Source organism: Oryctolagus cuniculus, chromosome 3 (genome assembly GCF_051225735.1).
Source record: "Oryctolagus cuniculus isolate XC-2025 breed Fujian yellow rabbit chromosome 3, ASM5122573v1, whole genome shotgun sequence".
NCBI classification, from domain to species: domain Eukaryota; kingdom Metazoa; phylum Chordata; class Mammalia; order Lagomorpha; family Leporidae; genus Oryctolagus; species Oryctolagus cuniculus.
This window is the reverse complement of record NC_142869.1, coordinates 37,717,974-37,741,023: the sequence shown is the minus strand read 5'-3', so window position 1 is coordinate 37,741,023 and position 23,050 is coordinate 37,717,974. Positions and strand designations below refer to the sequence as shown.

The window sequence follows — 23,050 nt, the reverse complement described above, 5'->3', positions numbered from 1 at the left end:
CGAGACTTTTGATGCGCAAATGCTGGTTCACTTCCAAAGCTTACTTCCACATTTCTTCCCTCATTCAGCCACAGAAAAATTCAGCCCCTTGAACACACATAAGCTAATGTCTACCTGGATATCTAATCGCTTGATTTTCCCTCTCTTTATTTGTTGACTGTTATTCGGTCAAGGATTTCCTTTCCTCCTGATCCCAGGCTGTAGAGTTGCTGGAGAAAATCAAGTCGCTGGGTGTTCATAATTTTGAGCAGGCTGCAATGTAATATTTTGTTGTTGTTGTTGTGTTTTAATTTCTCAAATGTTTCATGTTTTTATTTAGCTTTCTGACTCCGTACTTGTGCCTTCAACACTTGCACTAAGATTTTCTGCTCCTCCTTAAGGAAGGCACGCTTGATCCTGTCGCAGACATATTTAACACACATGGAGCCACCAAAGACACTGCTGACATGGGTTTTCGTTTTAGACAACCTCATCGGAACTTTTAGGTCTCCCAGCTCGAACCCCTCGAAGTTTGGGCACACGCCATAGGCAGAGTTTGGTGCCTTCCCAATGCAATGTAGTTTTTTTTTTTTTTTTTTTTTTTTTTTTTTTTTTTTTAAGATTTGCTCATCCATTTGAAAGGCAAAGTTACAGAGAGGCAGAGGCAGAGAGAGAGAGGTCTTCCATCTGCTGGCTCACTCCCCAAACGGCCACAATGGCCAGAGGTGTGCCGATCCGAAGCCAGGAGCCAGGAGCCAGGAGCCTCTTCTGGGTCTCCCACGCTGGTGCAGGGGCCCAAGCATTTGGGCCATCTTCCACTGCTTTCGCCAGTCCCAGCAGAGAGCCGGATCGGGTGTGGAGCAGCGTCCATATGGGATGCCGGCACTGCAGGCGGCAGCCCCTCAATGCAATGTAATATTAACAGAAAATCTGCACATAGGTCTTGGGAAGTCAGGAAGTATATTATACTAATTATATTGACAGGGAGACCTCGAGATCATTTTAAACAACCGCAGTAAACACGGGAGACGTTTGCATACATCAGAAAGAAATCTGCTAAAAATCAGTTTGCACGTGCAGAAGAGAACGGCCAGGAGTGCTCGTAAACACAGTGACAGTCCAGTTCTCATTCTGACGCCCTCACTTCCAGGCAATTTTTCTCTTTAGAACTGCGCACGGTCAGGCGGCGCAAAAACTCAGTTCCGCCCCTAAGACATCTCGCGATATTTTGAGGTCCCACCTCCCGCCCCCTATGGCGGGAACATTCCGGAAGTGGCCCCACTCTAGGCAGCAGTCAGCTGCCGGAAGTGACGTCAATCCCCCAGAATCCTTGGAGAAGGAGGAGCGGGTTCCTGCGTTCCACATGCAGCACAGCGTGGAATCTCAGCGTAACGCGGTGTGATTCTCCGGGAGACGTGCGCCTTTGTGCTTTGCCAGCCGCGGCTTGGAGCGCTTTTTGGGGGCCGCGCGTTGATTCTTGTGCATTGGTATAAAGCCCGTGGCGGGCCCTGCGGCCCCCTGACCCGGCTTCACCATGTTGGTGCTGTTTGAAACATCCGTCGGCTACGCCATCTTTAAGGTAGGTGGGAGATTGAGCCGTTGGCCAGGGAAGGCTGGTTTGGACTGAAGAAGAGAGGGTCAGACTTAAGGAGGGGATGAGACTGCCTAGGATCGCACGGGAGCTTTTTAGGGCCCCGGGCTCTGAAAGGGGAAAAGTCTGAGAAGGCCTGTGTTTCGGTGGTGAACACGTGGCCCCGCCGTTTGGGGCGACTCGTCCTGCGTTGAGGGGTTTGGCTGGGTTCAAGACGTGGACGGGAGCTGTGAAGAGTTTTGCAGGTTGTGAAAAGCCGTTAACATTCTATTCTGGGCGTTTTAAAGATGGATCGAAAGCTTTTAGGAATGACGATATAATGTGCCTTTTAGTAAGGTGGTTTTTCTGTGCGGATACTAGATTGTGGGGAGGTAAGAACCGAAGCAAGGGTATTTTTTGCGTTAATTGAGGAAATGAAATCGCTTTGGATTAAGGTTGGGTATGGGGGGAAACAAATGAGAGAAATTCTGAGTAGAACTGACAAAATTGACCGATGGATTGAAGGTGGTCTTGGGGTTTAAGAACTAAGTTTGCATACATCAGAAAGAAATCTGTGCTAAAAATCGGTTTGCACGTGCAGAAGAGAACGGCCAGGAGTGTTCGTAACCACAGTGAATGCTGTGGGGAACCCTAAGATTTCGAATTTGGGCTGTGCGAAGCTTCCCTTGTCTGTTAGAATGCAGTTGTGTAGATCAGGTAATTCGGTGTTTCAGATTTGAAGCTTACGGGAAGATCTGGGTTGTGATAATTTGAGATTTGGTTGTTTGAGTAGGGAAAGTTTGGAATTAAAGAGTTCATCAGACGGAAACGGGTGAAGAGCGGGCCCTGCCTGCGGTGGGTTGCTGTTGAGATGTTAGAGTATCTTAGGTTGAGGGCTTGCCATGTGCCGGGCGCTCTTCTGAGCTCAGCAAATACAGCACCGAGCCAAAAGCAAATTTATTATATACATATTATTATGTATGTGTGTGTGTTGGTAGAAAGCCAAAATTGCCTTCCAGAATATGTATACTACGATTCTAGTTGTGACTCAAACTAGTCAAGTGTTTGTAGTTTGGATGCGGAAAGTGTACAGAGAGTTTCTCCTAAAGTTTCACTTGTGACTTTTTTTTACATTTGCATTTGATATTTCAAATATTTGTTGTTTTTAAGAAAATCAGACAAATAATGGTTTTAAAAAACGGCAGTTTTGCTTGGTTTCTTTCATTGGACTCTGTAATTGCAGTCCTGGCGAGAGCTCTGGAGCTTGTCTGTTGTGCTTTTCTCCAGTTTTGGGGGAATTTTATCGGAATTATGTAGGATTCTGCGGATGTCCCCAGTTCTCTGAGCCGGTGTGGTCTGTTATATTTTGAGTCTGTCTGTCAGTTAGGTCCATTGTAAACTTCCTCATTGTTTTCTTGCCATTTACTTCTCCGCAAGTTACTGTTGGAAATCAGGAAATTGTGGTTTATGCAGCAAAGTATATTGGATAAATAAGTTGGGCTTGAACACAACGAAATGTTGATTAATTTATAATTGTTTGGAATGGATGTTGATTTTGAATAAATATAAATAGAATTATACAGTAATGGACAATTTTGTGAAAAGGAATCCTACATTTTGAGAAGGGTAAATATTACAATATGGGAGTTATCAGAAAAAGGTGTACATAATGTACAAGGTTATTAGCTTCCTTTTCACATTCTTTCAAAATCCAGGTATCAGATTATATTGGTTGCATGAAATTCATGCTTTGATAATTCTGTAGTTTTTTCACTTCAATTAGGACCTGGTACGTACCTACACATTTATAGTGATTCAGAAAAATGAGACTCTAAGAAATTTCTTATTGCTCATTGACAAAATTGTATATATGGATGCAAAGACAGCATGTAAAAAAACTTAGTTACTTTCAGAATATTAAAAAACCCAACCTGTGTCTTGTGTCATATGGCACACAGTATAAGATTAGACAATCTTTAGTTTTGTTAATCTCAGACTTTTAGCTGTGCTGTCCACATGCAGTTATTGCATGCTTGAAATGGTGGTATGGCTGCAGAAGTCTAATTTTTAATTCTAACTCGTTTAAATCTTACCTTGTACTGTGTGGCTGTGTAGTTTGTGTAGCATTGTTTCTTTTTCTCAAGGCTTAGAAGAAGAGGATTTTGGTGTGTATGCCAAATGTTCAGATATAACCTGCTTACTGAGCAATGTTACATGCTATATAACCCACCTTGTGTTTTAGTAAACTTTGTACAATTATGTCACCTCTACAATCTAGTTTTTAAACACTTCATTCCAAAAAGTTCTCATGCCCATGTTCATGTCAGTCTCAGCTTTCTGTATAATTGTGTTTCTTCTAGAGATTTCACATATGTAGAGTAATGTTTTAGTTTTTTGTGATGGGCTTTGTTTACTTGTCTTGATTCTTTTTGAAGATAACCAGTATTGCATATGTCAGTTTGTTCCTTTTTGGCAGTTCACATTTTAAACTATTTTATTGCTTCATCCTGTGCTCAGACGAGTTTCAGAAAACATTACTTGCCTATTCTGTCTGTGATAAAGTAAAACTTCAACACTAAATATTTGAATAAAGCAGAATATCCCAAATAATCCATTAAAATTAAAATGAAAATTAGGAAAACACTTTTTAAATACAATTGGTGGTGCCCTTCCCTGTTATAGATTCATTCATTCCTGTTTGGAACAGCAGATTTCTGGGCATGTGTGGCATTCTGTGGATGGAGTTTGGTTTTTGCTTTAGTCAACCTCTGTGCCCATCACTCATCATCAGATTTCATTTTGTGCTGGAACTCTCCTATCCCTTGTGTTCTTGTGAAGCAAATTCCAGACACTTAAATTTACCTGTAAATATCACTATGTGTCTAAAATGCAAATACTTGTCTTGAAACTAGCAAATATTATAAAAGCAGTGCCAAAGATTTTAATGGTAGCCATGGTTATACACTGTATCTTCTTAGAGATAGAAATCATTTTATCTTAAAGTTAAAATTTTTTTAAGATTTATTTATTTGAAAATCAGTTACAGAGAAAAAGGGAGGGAGATTGATCTTCCATCTGCTGGTATACTCCCTGGATGGTCACAATAGCCAGGGCTGGGCCAGGCCAGAGCCAGGAGCTTCTTTCAGATCTCCCACGTGGGTGGCAGGAGCCCAAACGTGTGGGCCATCTTCCATTGCTTTTCCTAAACCATTAACAGGGAGCTGGATTGTAAGTAGAGCAGCTGGGACATGAACTGGCACCCATGTGGGGTGCTAGCTTTACCCATTATGCCACAACACCAGTCCCTTAAAGGTATAGAATTGAAATTTTTTTTTAAGAATTATTTATTTAAAAGACAGAGTTACAGAGAAATTGCACATAAGTGCACATCCATCTGCTGGTTTACTCCCCAAATGGCCGCAATGGCTGAGAATGGGCCAGGCTGAAGTTAAGAGCTTCTTCTGGGTCTCCCACATTGGTGCAGGGGCCTAAGCACTTGGGCCATCTTTTGCTGCTTTCCCAGTTGCATTAGTAGGGAGCTGGATTGGAAGTGGAGCAGCAGCTTTACCCTCTATGCCATTAACACTGGCTACTAACATGGATTTTGTATACAAATGCTTCCAAGTTTCCTGTGTGAAAATCAGTGATTAAAAAATTTTTTTTTGAAGATTTATTTATTTATTTGAAAGTCAGAGTTAAACCGAGAAGAAGAGAGAGATCTTCCATCCGCTGGTTCTCTCCCCAGATGGCGCAACAACCAGTGCTGCAGCAATCAGGAGCCAGGAGCTTCCTCCGCGTTTCCCACGAAGGTGCAGGGGCCCAAGGACTTGGGCCATCTTCTGCTGCTTTCCCAGGCAATAGCAAAGAGCTGGTTTGGAAGTGGATTAGCCAGGACTAGAATTAGTGCCCATATGGGATGCCGGCACTGCAGGCGGCAGCTTTACCCACTATGCCACAGCGACGGCCCCAGTGATTAAAAATTTTAGGGTGTCAGAGCAGTGGTGTAGCAGGTAAAGCCACTGCCTGCAGTGCTCACATCCCATACGGGCACTGGTTCTAGTCCCTATAGCCACATGGGACACCTGGAGGAGGTTCCTGGCTGCTGGCTTAGGGCTAGCCCTGTCCCAGCTTTTGCGGCCATTTGGAGAGTGACCAGTGAATGGAAGACTTCTCTCTCTGTGTAACTCAGTCTTTCAAGTGAATAAAATAAAGCTTAAAAAAATTTTTTTAAGACAGGGGCTTACATTGTGATGCAGCAGTTTAAGCCACTACCTGCAACATCAACATTCTGTATAAGCACCAGTTCCTGTCCCACCTGCTCCACTTCGAATCCAGCTCCCTGCTAATATTTCTGGGAAGTCACTAGAAGATGACCCTTGGGCCCCTGCACCCACATGGAAGACCCAGATGGAGTTCCAACCTCCTGGCTTTGGCCTGGCCAGCTTTCGTTGTTGAGACCATTTGGGGAGTGAATTAGCAGGAAGATAGTTTTCTCTCTCTTTCCCTCTGTGTCTGCCTTTGCCTAACTCTCCATATCTGTCACTCTGCCTTTTCAATTAAAGAAATCTTCAAATAAAATTTTTTTAGACAAATGTCAAATAACAAATATAGTGATAACTCTCATTTTATTTTGTTGACACCGCCTCTAACATTAATGCACTCCTCAATATGTTGTAGCTCGATTGGGAACATAATATAATAACCAAGGTTTTGTTTGTCATGAAGGAAGTTTTTAAAGATCTTTGGATGGACTGAATCACCATGATTTTATGACATTTCCTTTGTTGCTTTAACTTTAGTTTAAGAATGGTGATAATATCTTCCAAGTATGCCAATTTTTGTTGCCCAAGTGTTATCTTGAAATAAAAATTTCACATTTTATTCATGAGTCATATCCCCTCTTTGATACACATCCTCTTGACAATCATTGAACTTTGGACATGGTTAGCTGCAAGCTCTAAGCAGGTTTTGAAAAGTTGAGAATATTCTGTGAACCAAATGTTTTTGTGTAGTCATGAGCTTTGGTGTAATATATTTAGATTCTAAAGCTTCATCATACATAACTTAGCTTATAATTTTGATGCCTTATACAATGCTTTACGGTTGTTTATTGCTCCATTACTTTTGATTCCTTTATAGTTTTTCCAGTTTGGTTTATATTGACCAACTTTTCAAGTTCTGTAAATATATCTAATTCAACCATGTGTGAAGTTAAGTTTAAACAACAGATTATTCTAAAAATCTTTCCACTCATTTGACAAATTAAAGATTTTATACAGCTTGCAATCTTGTGTCCCTGTCATTGAAAAAAGTGTATTAGACAATGACAATAAATATTTGATTATGAATTTGATAATATGGTACTTATCCACAAGGTATAGTTTTTAATTTTTTTTCCAAAAAAAATTACACAATTTTGCCTGTACATACTTGAATTCATTAAAGTTAACACACCAGTCCAGCCTGCTGGCTATTTTAAAATGTCGAAGTTTTCAAGTGTGTTGAATATGTAGTGTTGGTGTGGGTGTAGGACAATGAGAATTTTTACTCACTTTGGATTTAAGTGGAACTGTTAGAATCTCTTAAAGCAGTTGATAACATCTGTCAAGATAAAATATGCAAATTCTACATTATTCTGTTTCCAGTAACTTGCTCTACAGAAATAATAGTGTGTTTGCAAATACAGGGTATGTTTTCTGAAGCATTAAAAAGGAAAAAATAGAAATGTTATATCAGGGTAAAAGTGATGATATTTGTACAATGCAATTCTAGATGGTTTATCTTTTTTTTTTTTTTTTTTAAGATTTATTTATTTGAAAGTCAGAGTTACACAGAGAGAGAAGGAGAGGCAGAGAGAGAGAGAGGTCTTCCATCCGCTGGTTCACTCCCCAAATGGCCGCAACGGCCGGAGCTGCGTTGATCAGGAGCTTCTTCTGGGTCTCCTATGAGGGTGTAGGGACCCAAGGACCTGGGCCATCTTCTGCTTTCCCAGGCCATAGCAGAGAGCTGGATCAGAAGTGGAGCAGCCAGGCCTCAAACCAGTACCCATATTGGATGCTGGCACTGGAGGCAGCAGCTTTAGCTGCTAAGCCACAGCGCTGGCCCCCGATGGTTTATCCTAAAATATGTTTGTGATAAATGTGATAGCTAAAAGGATGTGTAAACATGCTTTGTAGACACCCTGGACATCTTGAGGAGTATATACACCTAAAGGTTAATGAGTGTCTCATTGATTAGCTGTGCCCTATTTTCTTTTGTATTTTAAAATTTGTTACAGATATGTCTTAACAATTGATGGCAAATGTGTAGTGGATAAAAAAACTAGTTCATTATTTTAATGAGAAATAGCTTTCACCACCCTCATTTTATGTGTATAGTTATACTTGCAGAGTATAGCTATGTATGCCTAAACTGTGTCATTTAAAGGAACTGTTTTATTACAGGTTCTAAATGAGAAGAAACTTCAGGAGGTTGACAGTTTATGGAAAGAATTTGAAACTCCAGAGAAAGCAAACAAAATGTAAGTAATATTGAAAGTAAGAATTTAGTAGTTAACATAAGATTTTGTTTTGTGCTTTCACTTTTTTTTTATTGTTTCAGGGAAAATGTTGTTATAATTACAGATGTTTTGCCGGCACCATGGCTCACTTGGCTAATCCTCCGCCTGTGGCACCGGCATCCCATATGGGCGCCAGGTTCTAGTCCCGGTTGCTCCAGCTCTCTGCTGTGGCCCGGGAAGGCAGTGGAGAATGGCCCAGGTGCTTGGGCCCCTGCACTCGCATGGGAGACCAGGAAGATGCACCTGGCTCCTGGTGGCTTCAGATCAGCACTGCGCCAGCCATAGTGGCCATTTGGAGGGTGAACCAATGGAGGGAAGACCTTTCTCTCTGTCTCTCTCTTTCACTGTCCAACTCTGCCTGTCAAATAAAAAAAAAAATTACAGATGTTTTATTTGGAACATAGGCCATGCCTACTAATTATATTAGTTGCAGACTTAATTGGACAGCACCCCAAAATTGCTATTTTATAGGATATTTGAAAGCACAGGTTGGGAATTAAGTATAAATTTCCATTAAAGGTAGTAATTGTTCAAATCATGGAATTCTGACTGATTTTACTTTTAATTTCTCTAATATCCAAACTTTAAAAAAGAGATTTGAAAGTCAGTTAACTTTTTTTAATATTCATTTATGGGGCTAGTCCTGTGGTGTAGCTGGCATCCCCAAATGGCCACAAACACTAGGGCTGGACTAGGCAAAAGCCAGGAGCCTGGAATTTCTTCCAGATCTCCCATGTTGGTAACAGGGGCCCAAGCTCTGAGGCCATCCTCTGCTGCCTCCCCCAGGCACATTTGCAGGGAGCTGGATCAGAAGCAAAGGAGCCAGGCTTCAACTAGCACCGATGACATTGCGGGCTGTGACTTAAGCTGTAGAGCCACTCCACTGGCCTCAGTTTTCCTTTTGAAAGTGTTATGTGCTTTCCTGGGTTATTTTGATTCATCGTTGTCAATGATGTATTCTTGTTGGAACTGAATCCAAATGATCTAACTCAGATATTCGTCACTACCACTGAGACAGCGATGAATTAGCTATGCAAAATGTTGCTCTGCGCTTAAGTGTATCAGGAATAAAAGGTGCTAAATGTGGGTAACAGGAATCATATCTGACAATAAGCTTTTTTTTTTTAAGGCTTTATTTATTTATTTGAAAGGCAGAGTTACACAGATAAAAGGAGGAGCAGAGAGAGAGAGAGAGAGGTTGATCTTCCATCAGCTGGTTCACTCCCCAATTGGCTACAACGGCCAGAGCTGTGCCAATCTGAAGCCAGGAGCCAGGAGCTTCTTCCAGGTTTCCCACGTGTGTACAGGGGCCCAAGGATTTAGGCCATCTTCCACTGTTTTCCCAGGCCACAGCAGAGAGCTGGATTGGAAGTGGAGCAGCCGCAACTTGAACCTGCGCCCATATGAGTTAGTGGCACTGCAGGCGGCGGCTTTAACCGCTTTGCCACAGCGCCGGCCCCAATAAGCTTATTTTTAAAAATGACATTTGTATTGGGTAGAAAGTGAATGCCAGGGGCTGCCAGTGTGGCATAGCTGGTAAAGCTATCATCTGTGATGCTGACAGCCCTTTTGGGTGTTTTCCTGAATGCTTCACTTCCAGTCCAGTTCTCTGCTAATGGCCTGGGAAAAGTAGCAGAAGATGGCCCAAGTGGTTGGTTCCCTGCCTACATGGGAGACCTGAAAGAAGCTCGTAGCTCCTGGCTTTGGCTTGGCCCAGCCCTGGCCATTGCAGCCATCTGGGGAGTTAATCAGTAGATCTCTCTTTGTTTCTCCCTCTCTCTTTCAAATAAGTAAATTTTAAAAATAGGACATGGTATTTAAAAAAAAGAAAGAAAGTGAATGCCATGAGATTCCTAACCTCAGGGGCTTAAGTAATTTTTCTTGGGTGAATTTTATGTTATATTTTAAAACTCATCTATATCCTCTTTACCATTGGCCTAAGTTACCCTCAAAGCCTGCAACTTTATGCTTCTTGAAGCATTAGTAGCCCAACATTTGGAAAATCTGGTCATTTCATGAAAAATATGTTACTGCCCTCATACCCTGATGACAGGCAAGTTTCTTTTTATCGATTTGTGCCTTGAAAACATTCAACATTTGTTTTTCAGCTAGGTAGCTTTTGCAGAAACAATGTGTGTGCCCGTAACTTGGTTCTTTTCTTCTCTTTTTTTAATTTTAGAGTAAAGCTAAAACATTTTGAGAAATTTCAGGATACAGCTGAAGCATTAGCAGGTAAAGTTAAAGACTGGAAGCTTGCTTTTTTTTTTCTTGCTCTTAATATTGGCAATTAATTTTCCTTATTAAATGGTGTTTGATTCAGTTACCTGAGTTAACCTTACTTGATGTTGTCAATGATGCATTCTTAATGGAACTGAATTTAAGTGATCTGACTCAAATTCGTCACTACCACTGAGACAACATTGAGTTAGCTTTTTTCACCATAGGGCTTGTTTTCCCTCATGTGATGAGAGGTGAGAGAAGTTAAATTGATCTCCCTGTGGAAACCAACAGCATAATGCTGAAGCACAATTCAGTAAAAGCTGTTCTACAAGGGACCAAGGTAATGTGGTCAAGTGCATTGTAGTCCAAGTGTAAAACTTGAGAATGGCTAGGATTCACAGTTGGTAAAATAATAAGCACTCCAAGAGAATACTTTTTAGCTCAGAAAAATCTAGTGAAAGTTAGGGAAAGCAAAAGAAGTGATTTGGTTGGTTGGCTGTTTGTTTTAATACAGAGCTGCAGAAAAGCTCAAAGTGTTATGTTTAAGGAGGGTGTAATTTTTTTTTTTTTTTTTTTAAAGATTGAGAGGAATGGATGACTTGTCTTTCAGCTAGACCTATAATTGACTTCGGTAGGTCAAGTGTTAGGTAAAATAGAAAGGGCAGATGTAAAACCCAAATCAGTTTTTTGATTTCTTAAATTCTGCATGACAAATCAGTCAACTACTTGGTGGCGTAACTTGAAAATGAAGGACTATAAGGAAGACTTCTTGTAAAATTAGGCAAGGATTTGACACATGTAAGTTAATGTCTTCTTAATCAGCCACAAGAAAGGTATAGTTTCCAGTGTGAAGACTGGGACTCCCACCAGACTTGCCACCTTAACCTTAGCAGAGGGGTCAGCTGAAAAGAAACACCAACAATGGAGCTAGTTTTCTCTAGTCTTTACAAAAAATGTTCTACGGTTCCTTCATCATCGCATCAGTATTTAGAACCACATACAAGCAAAAAGTATGGTAAAATTTGGATGTAATTCCAAGAAAGATTGTGTTAGCAATCTTCAGCTTTAGGGGGTATTGTCTACATGGTAAGAATAGCTGGAATTTTGAAGAGTGGCAGCCCTGATCATTGGACTCTTCTGAATTCCTGTTCATATACACTTTTTCATCTGTATGGATTTTTTTTTCTTTAAAGGTTTATTTATTTGAAAGGCAGAGTGACAGAGGGAGTGACAGGTAAAGAGATCTTTCATATGCTGGATCACTCCCCAAATGTCCACAACAGCCAGTGCTGGGTCAAGCCAAGACCTGGAATCTGGAACTCCACCTGGGTCTCCGATTTAGGTGCCAGGGGCACGAGTACTTGGGCCATCTTCCATTGCCTTCCCCAGGTTTTTTTTGTTTGTTTGTTTGTTTTTTGTTGTTTTGTTTGTTTTTTAAAGATCTATTTTTATTTATTTGAAAGAGTTACAGAGAGAGGTAGAGACAGGGGGTGGAGGTCTTTCATCCACCAGTTCACTCCCCAAATAGCCACAATGGCCAGAGATGAGCTGATCCAAAGCCGGAAGCCAAGCAGGAGCCTCCTCCAGGTCTCCCACATGAGTGCAGGGACCCAAGGACTTGGGCTATCCTCTGCTGCTTTCCCAGGCACATTAGAGGGAGCTGAATGAGGAGTAGCCAGGACTCAAACCAGTGCCCATATGGGATGCTGGTGTCGCATGCTGAGGCTTTAACCCACTGTGCCATAGCACCAGCCCCTTCCCCAGGTGTTTTATGGGGGATGCTAGCATTGGAAGCAGCAACTTAATCTGAAGTTGGCATCTGTTGCCCCCTAGGGTGCACAATAGCAGGAAACTGGATTGGAAATAGAGCCAGGAAGGACTGAAAGCAAGTACTCTAATATGTGATCATTTAAGATGCTGTGCCAACTGGATTCTGTCCCGGAAGCCCCTTTCCAGGCAAGCTCTCTGCTATGGCCCGGGAGTGCAGTGGAGGATGGCCCAAGTGCTTGGGCTCTACCCCCCATGGGAGACCAGGATAAGCACCTGGTTCCTGGCTTCAGATCAGCACGATGTGCCGCGGCGGCCATTGGAGGGGGAACCAACGGCAAAGGAAGACCTTTCTCTGTCTCTCTCTCTCTCACTGTCCACTCTGTAAAAAAAAAAAAAAAGCTGTGCCAAGCACCTGCCCCAAGTTACTATAAATAGCTAATGCATCAAACACATAATGTTGTCAGATTTGTGCTCATCACTTCAAAATTGTCATTCAGTCCTTGAAATAATCCCATGAAATTTGAAACTCAAAATATCTTTGAATTCTTCTATGTGACTTCTTTGTATTTGAAATAATTAAACGGGAAAAATGCATACTAGGTGAGGATTTAAAGTCAATTCTCGGGACTGGCTCTATGGTGTAACAGGTAAAGCCACCCTGCCTGCAGTGCCAGCATCACATATGGGCGCCAGTTCAAGTCTTGGCTGCTCCACTTCCAATCCAGTTCTCTGCTATGGCCTGGGAAAGCAGTGGAATATGGCCCAAGTCCTTGGGTCCCTGCACCCGCATGGGAGAACCGGAGGGAGCTCCTGGCTTTGGATCAGTGCAGCTCCAGCCGTTGCAGACAGTTGGAGAGTGAACCAGTGTGTCTGTCTCTGCCTCTGCCTCTCTGTAACTCTGCCTTTCAAATAAATAAATAAATCTTTAAAAAAATAAAGTCAATTCTTTCCTTTTTAAGTTTCTTTTAGACAGAGATGTCCTTCACTGTCAAATTGTTAGCTTCTCTAACAGAATCAAATGTTTATAATGAATGTTTTTGGGTAAACGAATGAATGAAAGTACTGGGTTCTTCAGGAGCCTAATCATAGAAACCTACAGTGTCTTTTCCTATTTTATCAGAAAATTGAACATCGCCTTATTACTAAAAGAGCAGACTCCTTTCACAGGAATCAACTTCCATCTCCTCCGTAAGGCAATTGGAACATGATAAAACCAAGCGGCTGTATATGGCACAGTGTGTGCCTTCAACCGTATAGTTTCGGGAAGAGTCTGGTAGAGTATAGTGTAATGTGAAGAATCAGTCTCAGTGGCAGAAAGTCATATGGCACTTGTGTGGAGAGGCTTATTTTCACTCTCCATTCCATTTATTTTTATTTTTCATTTATTTATTTATTTTGACAGGCAGAGTGGACAGTGAGAGAGAGAGAGACAGACAGAGAGAAAGGTCTTCCTTTTGCCGTTGGTTCACCCTCCAATGGCCGCCGCGGCCGGCGCACCGCGCTGATCCGATGGCAGGAGCCAGGTGCTTCTCCTGGTCTCCCATGTGGATGCAGGGCCATCCTCCACTGCACTCCTGGGCCACAGCAGAGAGCTGGCCTGGAAGAGGGGCAACCGGGACAGAATCTGGCACCCCGACCGGGACTAGAACCCGGTGCGCCAGCATCGCAAGGCGGAGGATTAGCCTAGTGAGCCGTGGCGCCAGCCTCTCCATTCCATTTATATTATGTACCGTAATTAACAAATTATTCTTTTTAAAAAAATATGTTTATTTACCATCTCAGTTCAAAAATAAGCTTTTCTCAGGGCTGTCTTTGGCAACTTGATGTCAAAAAATTTCTTTATGAAGGAAAGATAAGTGTAAATGTTAGAATAGATCCAGAGTAGAAATTTTACTTTTTAGAAATACATTTTGAATAAGAGAGAGAACTAGGATAAAATTAAAGGTACGCCAGGTTACAATAGATAATACTATAGATTAAGAACTAGGAGCAAGAAGTTGAATTTTAAAACTTTATTTGGACAAGTGTTTGGTGCAGTGGTTAAGGTGCTGTCTAGAACACCCACATCCCATATCTGAGTGCCTGGTTTGAATCCTGGCTCTACTTATAATCTAGTTTCTTGCTAATGTGCACCCTAGGAGGCACGCATCACTCAAGTACTTGGGTCCTTGCTATCCATGTAGGTAGCATACCTTGAGTTCAGAGCTCCTGGTGTTGGCTTGGCACAGTCCTGACTGTTGAAGGTTTTTGGGGAGTGAATCAGCAGGTGGAAGACTTCCCTTTCCCCTCCCTCCCTTCCTTCCTTCCTTCCTTTTTTAAGATTTATTTATTTGAAAGTAAGAGTTACACAGAGAGAGAGAGGCAGAGAGAGAGAGAGGTCTTCCATCCACTGGTTCACTCCCCAATTGGCTACAACGGCCAGAGCTACTCTGATCCGAAGCCAGGAGCCTCTTCCAGGTCTCCCACATGGGTGCAGGGGCCCAAAGACTTGGGCCATCTTCTACTGCTTTCCCAGGCCATAGCTGAGAGCTGGATTGGAAGTGGAGCAGCCGGGACTCAAACCACCACCCATGTGGGATGCCAGCACTGTAGGCGCAGCTTAACCCACTATGCCACAACACCAGCCCCTCCACCTTTCAAATAAATAAAAGCAAATATTAAAAAATTAATTTTTTGAAGAGGAGTTTTAAAAAAGATTTTTTATTTATTTGAAAGAGTTACATAGAGAGAGGAAGAGACAGATCTTCCATCCGCTGGCTCACTTCCCAATTGGTTGTAATGGCCAGGGTTGGGCCAGAGTGAAGCCAAGAGCTTCTTCCAGGTCTCCGAAATGGGTGCAGGGACCCAAGCACTTGGGCCATCTTCTGCTGCCTTTTCCCAGGTGCGTTAGCAGGGAACTGGATCAGAGGTGGAGCAGCTGGAACTCAAACCGGCGCTCACGTGGGAAGCCAGAGTCACAGGTGGTAGCTTTACCTGCTTCACCATAACGACAGCCCCTGAAGAGCATTTTTAAAACTTGGAAAGAACAAAAGGAGAATGATTAGAAAGATAGATCATAGGGAACCAATGTTGTAAACAAGTAAAATGTTAGAATCCCACAAAAGAGCCTAAATCCTAATATCTTCGACTGTACAATTCTCCTTCAAGAGCAGTGTGGCAGCCAGATTTTTTTTTTTTTTTTTTTTTTTTTTTAAGATTTATTTATGTGAAAGTCAGAGAAAGAGAGGCAGAGAGAGAGGCTTCATCCACTGGTTCACTCCCCAATTGGCCGCAACGGCCGGAGCTGCTCTGATCCAAAGCCAGGAGCTTCCTCCAGATCTCCCATGTGGGTGCAGGGGCTTGAGAACTTGGGCCATCTTCTGCTTTCCCAGGCCATGCAGAGAGCTGGATCGGAAGTGGAGCAGCTGGGACTTGAACCAGAGCCCATATGGGATGCTGGCCCTATAGGCAGTGGCTTTACCCACTACGTCGTAGCACTGGCCCCGCCAGATGCTTTTGTCCTCAGATTTCATCTGCCCAGATAACAGATGGAATGGACTTAATTCTGATGACTGAAGATGGGATCTGGAGAGAAAAGCAAGTATCTGGCTTACAAAGCACAAATTATCTGACCTTAGAAACCGACTTTTGTTCCTGCCAGGCATACTGTAACCTAAGCCAGAAGCCAACCAAATGTTAACCCCAGATGTGAGTCTAGAAAATGGAAGAGTTGGTCTAAGGAAGAATGAGAGTTAGAAATTAGGAGATTTAAGATTTCACAAAAATGGGAGCATTGCCATTCAGTAGGAATTTGTTGATCAATCACTGGAGGTTTATAAGCAGAGACCTTAGGACACATCTTGGTTGGAGATTAGTAAAGCTTGGACCTACAGAGATTTCAAAATGCTCACACTCCTTTTTGATGATATTGACGTTTTAGGATGTTTCATAGTCTAGAGCATCAAGCCTGTCTTATCTGAAGAGAGACAGGAGAGCAAATCTATTTGTCTTCTCAAAACAGATGGTGTTTTAAGATTTCAGGATTCTCTGAGTTCATGAGAGGTTTTGTTTAACCTAGGGGAATGAACTCTGAACCTGGTTTCCCTCCCGGCTCTGGTGCGGAAACAAGGGAAGATCAGATCAGATGAGATTGTGCAATGTATAACTTTGCCCTTATAGTTTGAAAGTAAATTATAAGTCTAAAGTTATGGTAAATTCAGGCTTTTTGAAAGGGAGTGTTTGTTTTGCTTCATTTTTCAAAAAAAAAAAAATTAAGGTAAGTCCTCACAGTTAAAAAATGAGTTAACTCCTTTGTATTTCTTTTTCCTGAAAAGCATTCACAGCTCTGATGGAGGGCAAAATCAATAAGCAGCTGAAGAAAGTTCTGAAGAAAATAGTAAAAGAAGCTCACGAACCTCTGGCTGTAGCTGATGCTAAACTAGGAGGGGTCATAAAGGTAAAGTCCTGGTTCTTCTGCTGGTCAGATCTCGTGTATGACTGACTTAAAAGCCTTCTCTTTGTAATGTAATAAGTTGCTGTCATAAACCCTTATCCTTGGTCCTTTTTACCTTAAGGCTACACAATAGTTGATTTCTGTGAGGGTTAGCAGAACCAAGCATGTTAATACACATGCCTATTCATTTTAGAAAATAGGGGAAAACAAAAGATGATTTTAAAAACTAGCTTTAACTCTGCTGCTCATATTGTCTATTAACACCATATTTATATCATGCCGTGTTTTTGTTTAGACACATTTTTTCTTCCAACAAAAATCAAATTGTGTCTTTAAAAAACATCACTGAGATTTTTATTTTTTTATTTTATTTTATTTTTTTATTTTTTTGACAGGCAGAGTGGACAGTGAGAGAGAGAGACAGAGAGAAAGGTCTTCCTTTTGCCGTTGGTTCACCCACTAATGGCCGCCGCGGCCAGCGCGCTGCGGCTGGCGCACCGCGCTGATCCGATGGCAGGAGCCAGGAGCCAGGTGCTTTTCCTGGTCTCCCATGGGGTACAGGGCCCAAGCACCTGGGCCATCCTCCACTGCACTCCCTGGCCACAGCAGAGAGCCGGCCTGGAAGAGGGGCAACCGGGACAGAATCCGGCGCCCCGACCGGGACTAGAACCCGGTGTGCCGGCGCCGCTAGGCGGAGGATTAGCCTAGTGAGCCGCGGCGCCGGCCGAGATTTTTATTTACTTATTTATTTTAAAAGCCACTCTAAATTTGCTCTGTAAATGGCTGCGACAGTCAGGGATGGGCCAACCCAAAGCCAAGAGCCAGGAGCTCCATCTGCATCTCCCGTGTGGGTAGCAGGGACCTAAGTACTCAATACTGCCTCCTAGGGTTTGCATTAGCAGGAAGCTGGATTGGAAGCAGTACTGAAACCAGGAACTTGATGTGGGCATCTTTTAAGCTACATTTTAAACTATTGTGGCTGATGCCCGCCCTTGACATTTAATTTTTTTTGTTTTAAGATTTATTTATTTGACAGCCAGAGTGACAGAGATCTCTGCTAGCTCGCTCTGCATTCCATATGGCCACAACTGTTGGAGCTAAGCCAAGTCAAACCCAGGAACCTGAAGCACCATCCCAGTCTTCCACATGGTAGCAGGGGCCTAAGTACTTCGGCCATCATCTGTTGCTATCCTAGGCACGTTAGCAGGGAGCTAGATTGGAAGTAGCTTACCGGGACTTGAACCTGCACTCATTAGTGGGATAGTGGTGTTGTAAGTGGCACCTTAACCTGCTGGGCCACAGTGCCAACTCTGTGGCTGTTTAACGTAAATACCAGAAGACTTTATTAGAAGGTATAATTGCTTGAGATAATAAATAAAGTGAGAGTGAAAAGACAGGAGAAGTAGCCTGTCAAATAGGAAAAAAACAGTTCCAGAGCCACTTGTGATTGGTTGAGCTGCAGTGGTTAGAGTACATACTGGCAGGTTAATAATTATGATCATAAACATATAAATATACCTTTGATTAATGAAGTTAGGATTATATTATAGATCTCTACAGGTAGAAAAAACCATGTGAAATGGCAGCAGTGTGCTAAAGAGGGTTTTGGTAAGTGAGAATTGTTAAGTAGTTCATTTATTTTATTTATCTGAGAGACGGTTAACAGAGAGTGAGGCCAGTTCTCCCATCTGCCATTTTTTTTGAAAAATGAAGCAACTCCCTAAATGTTGCTATAATGGGCCAGGCCAAGCAGGAGCTTCATCAGGGTCTTCCATGTAGGTGGTAGGGGCCCAAGTATTTGAGCCATCTTCTGCTGCTTTCCCAGTGCATTAGTAGAAAGCTGGTTTGAAAGTGGAGTTGAGGCTTGACCAGCGCTCATATTGGGTGCTGGCTTCATAGGCAACTTAATCCATTGCATCACAGCGCTGGCCCCAAGTTTATTATTTCTAACACTGTCAAACAATAAGATTTTCTGTGATAAGTCTCTACATCCTTTGAAGTGTCCATGAGTGCCATGAGAAGTGCCATGTGTTTCTGTTAAAACCCATACATTTTAGCATTTAGGAAGAAAGCAGACTTTCATATCCTAAGGCCATAAAACATTAATTCCAAATTGAGTCCTGCATATATATATGTATTATGCTCAAAAGAAAAAGAATATAGTGTGGTAATCTACTGCTTGAGTGGCTGTGTGCACATGTAGTATAAATCAGACACAAAGTCATTTTGCCAATTGGTCGCATTATGGGTGTTTTTTAAAGTTTTTTCATTTGAGTTTCTCTTTTAAAACCTTATGCTGGGGGCTGGTACTGTGACCATTAAGTTAATTCTCTGGCTCTCATATGGGCACCAGTTCTAGTCCTGGCTACTGCTCTTCCAATCCAGCTCTCTGCTATGGCCTGGGAAAGCAGTAGAAGATTGCCCAAGTCCTTGGGCCCCTGCACCTGCGTGGGAGACCTGCAAGAAACTCCTGGTTCCTGCCTTCGGATTGGCTCATCTCTGGCCATTGCAGGCACTTGGGGAGTGAACCAGTGAATGGAAGACCTTTCTCTGTCTCTCCCTCGCTATCTGTAACTCTTCCTCTTAAATAAGTAAATAAAATCTTTTAAAAAATTGCCTTATGCTGTTTATCATTTGTGTAACAAATTTTTCTGAAATATTTATTATTTTATTCTTATTTATTATTCTTTATTTTATTCTTAAGCAGAGTGCAGTATATAGTTTTTTTTATACATATGATTGTATACATACAGTGAAATAGAACTCTGTAGATTTTAAAGACTTGTATACGGGGCTGGTGTTGTCCAGTGGGTTACACTGCTGCCCACCACACCAGCATCTCATATGGGCATCACTTTGTGTCCTAGTTGCTCCACTCTTTTTTTTTTTTTTTTTTTTTTTTTTAAGATTTATTTTATTTATTTGAAAGAGTTACAGAGAGAGGTAGAGACAGAGAGAAAGAGAGGTCTTCCATCCGCTGGTTCACTCCCCAGATAGCCGCAATGGCTGGAGCTGTGCCGATCCGGAGCCAGGAGCTTCTTCCGGGTCTCCTACACGGGTGCAGGGATCCAAGGACTTGAGCCATCTTCTGCTGCTATCCCAGGTCATAGCAGAGAGCTGGATTGGAAGTGGAGCAGCCGGGACTAGAACTGGTGCCCATATGGGATGCTGGCTCTTCAGGCCGTGGCGTTAACCCACTGTGCCACAGCGCCAGCCCCAGTTGCTTCACTTCTAATTCAGCTCCCTGCTGGTGTGCTTGGGAAGGCAGTGGAAGTTAGATGGGCCAGATACTTGGGCTTCTGGACCGCTTTGGGAGACCTGGACAGAATTCCAAACTCCTGGCTTCCACCTGGCTCAGCCCTGGCTGTTGGTGGTCATTTGGGGAATGAATCAGCAGAAGGGAAAATTCTCTGCCTCTCCCTCTCTGTAACTCTGCCTTTCAAATAAATAAATCTTTTTTAAAAAATAAGACTTGTAGATTTATGTATATATTACCATACGTGTATCTGGAAATATTTAAGAGATTCTATATTTGTCTGTAGAGAAAGAGGCTAAGATTCAGAACTTTCTCATTTAGTACCCTCTGAATAGTATTTCCTTTTAAATATGTAATATTTAAAGTATCTATTTTATTAAATATTTATTTGCATCTACTTGAAAGATGGAGGGAAAGAGATTCATCTTCCACCTGCTGGTTCACTCTCCAGATGCCTACACAGCCAGGGCTGAGCCAATCGGAAGTCAGGAATCTGGAACTCCATGCAAGTCTTCCATTTGGTTGATAGGGTCTCAGACCGTAAGCCATTTTCTGCTGCCAGCCAGTATGCATTATTAGGAAGTTAGATTGGAAGTGAAAGAGCTGAGACTGGAACCAACACACCAATATGAGATGTGGGCATCCCAGGTGGAAGCTTGAACCATTGCACCACAACAACCTGCCGCCTTGTATTTTTTATTAAAATGCTGTACTTAACGTAAAGTAGTAAAAGATGCCCTCAAACCAACAAACAAGGACGAAACTATTAAATCAAGTTGCTTTTATCTTTTATAGCTTTTGGTTCATACACTCAAGCTGTCTTTCAGGAAGCTTATATCATAATTGACTTCTACCATAAATGTGTAGAAGGTTTTTTACACAAACCCATTAGAGGCTACACTTGTCAGACTGAGAAATTCATGTTTAATATTTGAGAAATAGATTCAGTAAAGCTTTCTTAAAGACATTTGTTCTTGTTCCTCTAGGAAAAGTTGAATCTCAGCTGTATTCACAGCCCTGTTGTTAATGAGCTTATGAGAGGAATCCGCTCACAGATGGATGGATTAATCCCTGGGGTAGAGCCACGTGAAATGGCAGCTATGTGTCTTGGATTGGCCCACAGGTGAGAATCACTAGAAAATACAATCAGTTTGTTTTGGTTCAATAAATGTAATAGCATTGGACTAAAAATGGTACAAGGACTAATTAAGTCTTATGAGGAAGATGATGTCCAAGATGGACATAAATGTGGTAGGGTATATTCATACATGCCAAGTTGTGATAGGATGTATACTTTCATTTTTTGAAAAAGATTTATTTACTTATATGAAAGGCAGAGTTACAGAGAGGCAGAGACAGAGAGGTCTTCCATCTGCTGGTTCACTCCCCAGATGACCTCAATGGCCAGAGCTGGGCTGATCTGAAGCCATGAGCCAGGAGCTTCTTCCTGGTTTCCCAAGAGGTATGGGGTCCAAGGACTTGGACCATCATCTACTGTTTTCCCAGGCCATAGCAGAGAGCTGGATTGGAAGTGGAACAGTCGGGACTTGAACCAGCGCCCGTATGGGATGCAGGCACTGCAAGCAGTGGCTTTTCCCGCTATGCCACAGCACCAGTCCCAGGATGTATACTTTCTGATCTTGGCATAATACTTCTTCTTATTTATTTATTTGGCAAGCAGAGTTAGTGAGTGAGAGAGAGAGAAAGGTCTTCCTTCCGTTGGTTCACCCCCAAATGGCTGCTACGGCCGGCGCGCTGCACCGATCCGAAGCCAAGAGCCAGGTGCTTCCTCCTGGTCTACCATTGGGGTGCAAGGCCCAAGCACTTGGACCATCCTCCACTGCACTCCCAGGCCACAGCAGAGAGCTGGACTAGAAGAGGAGCGACCGTGACAGAATCCGGCGCCCCAACCGGGACTAGAATCCGGGGTGCTGTCACGGAAGGCGGAGGATTAGCCAAGTGAGCCGTGGCGCCGGCACTTCTTCCTATTTATAATGGATCTTCCTATTTAGAAAAATTAACCCAGCATAGCTTTTTAAAATTTTTTATTTGAAAGGCAGAGACCCATATTTCATTCCCCTAAAGACTAAATAACAGAGCTAGGACTCAAACCTGGGCACTTGGATATGGGTTGTGTGCATCCCCAACACTGACAAATGCCCATCTACAGCATAGCTTTGAAGAGAGGGATCTGGGTTTTAAAAAATACAACATTTTTTTTTAAAGTTAATTTAAAATGCTTTTCCTAGATGCTATCTTACTAACTTGTTTTCTCTTTTCAGCCTATCTCGATATAGATTGAAATTTAGTGCTGATAAAGTGGACACAATGATTGTTCAGGCTATTTGTAAGTATAGCACATGACAAAATCTAATCAGCTTGTCCATTCACCATATTTTCCTACTCATAAAGTTGTAACTTTTAAGATTTTGCTAAGAAAGAATCAGGAGGTCAGCTAGAATATCTCATATGTAAAGGAGGTAAATTGGAAACAAGGGTGCTGACACTGTGACGTAGCGGGTGAAGTTGACACCTGCAGTGCCAGCATCCCATATGGATGCAGGTTCGACTCCCGGCTGCTCCACTTCCGATCCAGCTCTCAGCTGTAGCCTGGGAAAGCAGTAGAAGATGTCCTTGGGCCTTCAGACCTGAGTGGGAGACAGATTAAGCCCCTGGCTCCTCGCTTCAGATCGGCACAGCTCTGGCTATTGGTGGCCAATCAGAAGGAACCAGCAGATGAATAACCTCTCTCTCTCTCTCTCTCTGCCTCTCCTCTCTCTGTATAACTCTGCCTTTCAAATAAATTGTTTTTAAAAAATAGGAAAAAACAGGCCGGTGTCGCAGCTTACTTGGGTAATCCTCCACCTGCGGCGCCAGCACCCCGGGTTCTTGTCCCGGTTGGGGCGCTGGTTCTGTCCTGATTGCAAGTTAAAGCCCTGGCCTGTAGCACGGGCATCCCATGTGGCCATTGGTTTGAGTCCCAGCTGCTCCACTTTTGATCTAGCTCTCTGCTATGGCCTGGGAAAGCAGTAGAAGATGACTCAAGTCCTTGGGCTCATGCACCTGCATGGGAAACCCGGAGGAAGCTGTCTCCTTGCTTCAAATCAACCCAGCTCCAGCTGATGCAGTCATTTGGGGGAGTGAACAGGGAGATGGAGGATACCTCTCTCTCTTTGCCTCTACCCCTCTGTAACTGCCTTCCAAATAAATAATAAATTAATCTTTTTAGACAAAAGGGACAAAACCTTGAAAGCATCCTAAGTG

General features: G+C 42.6%; 1 protein-coding gene and 2 non-coding genes across 6 annotated transcripts in view; all 3 read left to right on the top strand.

Annotated features, from left to right (window-relative positions):
• Positions 1–1,314: 1,314 nt before the first annotated feature.
• NOP58 (NOP58 ribonucleoprotein) overlaps positions 1,315–23,050 on the top strand; it is a 33,132-nt gene continuing 11,396 nt past the window's right edge. The window contains exons 1-7 of one of the 4 annotated variants that reach the window (XM_070070374.2): positions 1,315–1,558; positions 7,993–8,069; positions 10,288–10,340; positions 10,553–10,668; positions 16,412–16,533; positions 20,773–20,909; positions 22,069–22,133. In XM_070070374.2, the coding sequence (XP_069926475.2) occupies positions 16,426–16,533; positions 20,773–20,909; positions 22,069–22,133 (310 nt within the window). In that variant the 5' untranslated portion in view covers positions 1,315–1,558; positions 7,993–8,069; positions 10,288–10,340; positions 10,553–10,668; positions 16,412–16,425. Of the gene's footprint in view, positions 1,559–7,992; positions 8,070–10,287; positions 10,341–10,490; positions 10,669–16,411; positions 16,534–20,772; positions 20,910–22,068; positions 22,134–23,050 lie in introns of all 4 variants that reach the window. The other 3 variants (XM_089330047.1, XM_002712540.6, XM_008258987.5) reach the window with 3 other exon arrangements.
• Positions 9,045–9,133, top strand: LOC127491923 (small nucleolar RNA SNORD70). The gene has a single exon (XR_007920848.3). It is a non-coding gene; the product is annotated as a small nucleolar RNA SNORD70 (small nucleolar RNA).
• On the top strand, positions 10,447–10,533 carry LOC127491924 (small nucleolar RNA SNORD70). Its single transcript, XR_007920849.1, has one exon. It is a non-coding gene; the product is annotated as a small nucleolar RNA SNORD70 (small nucleolar RNA).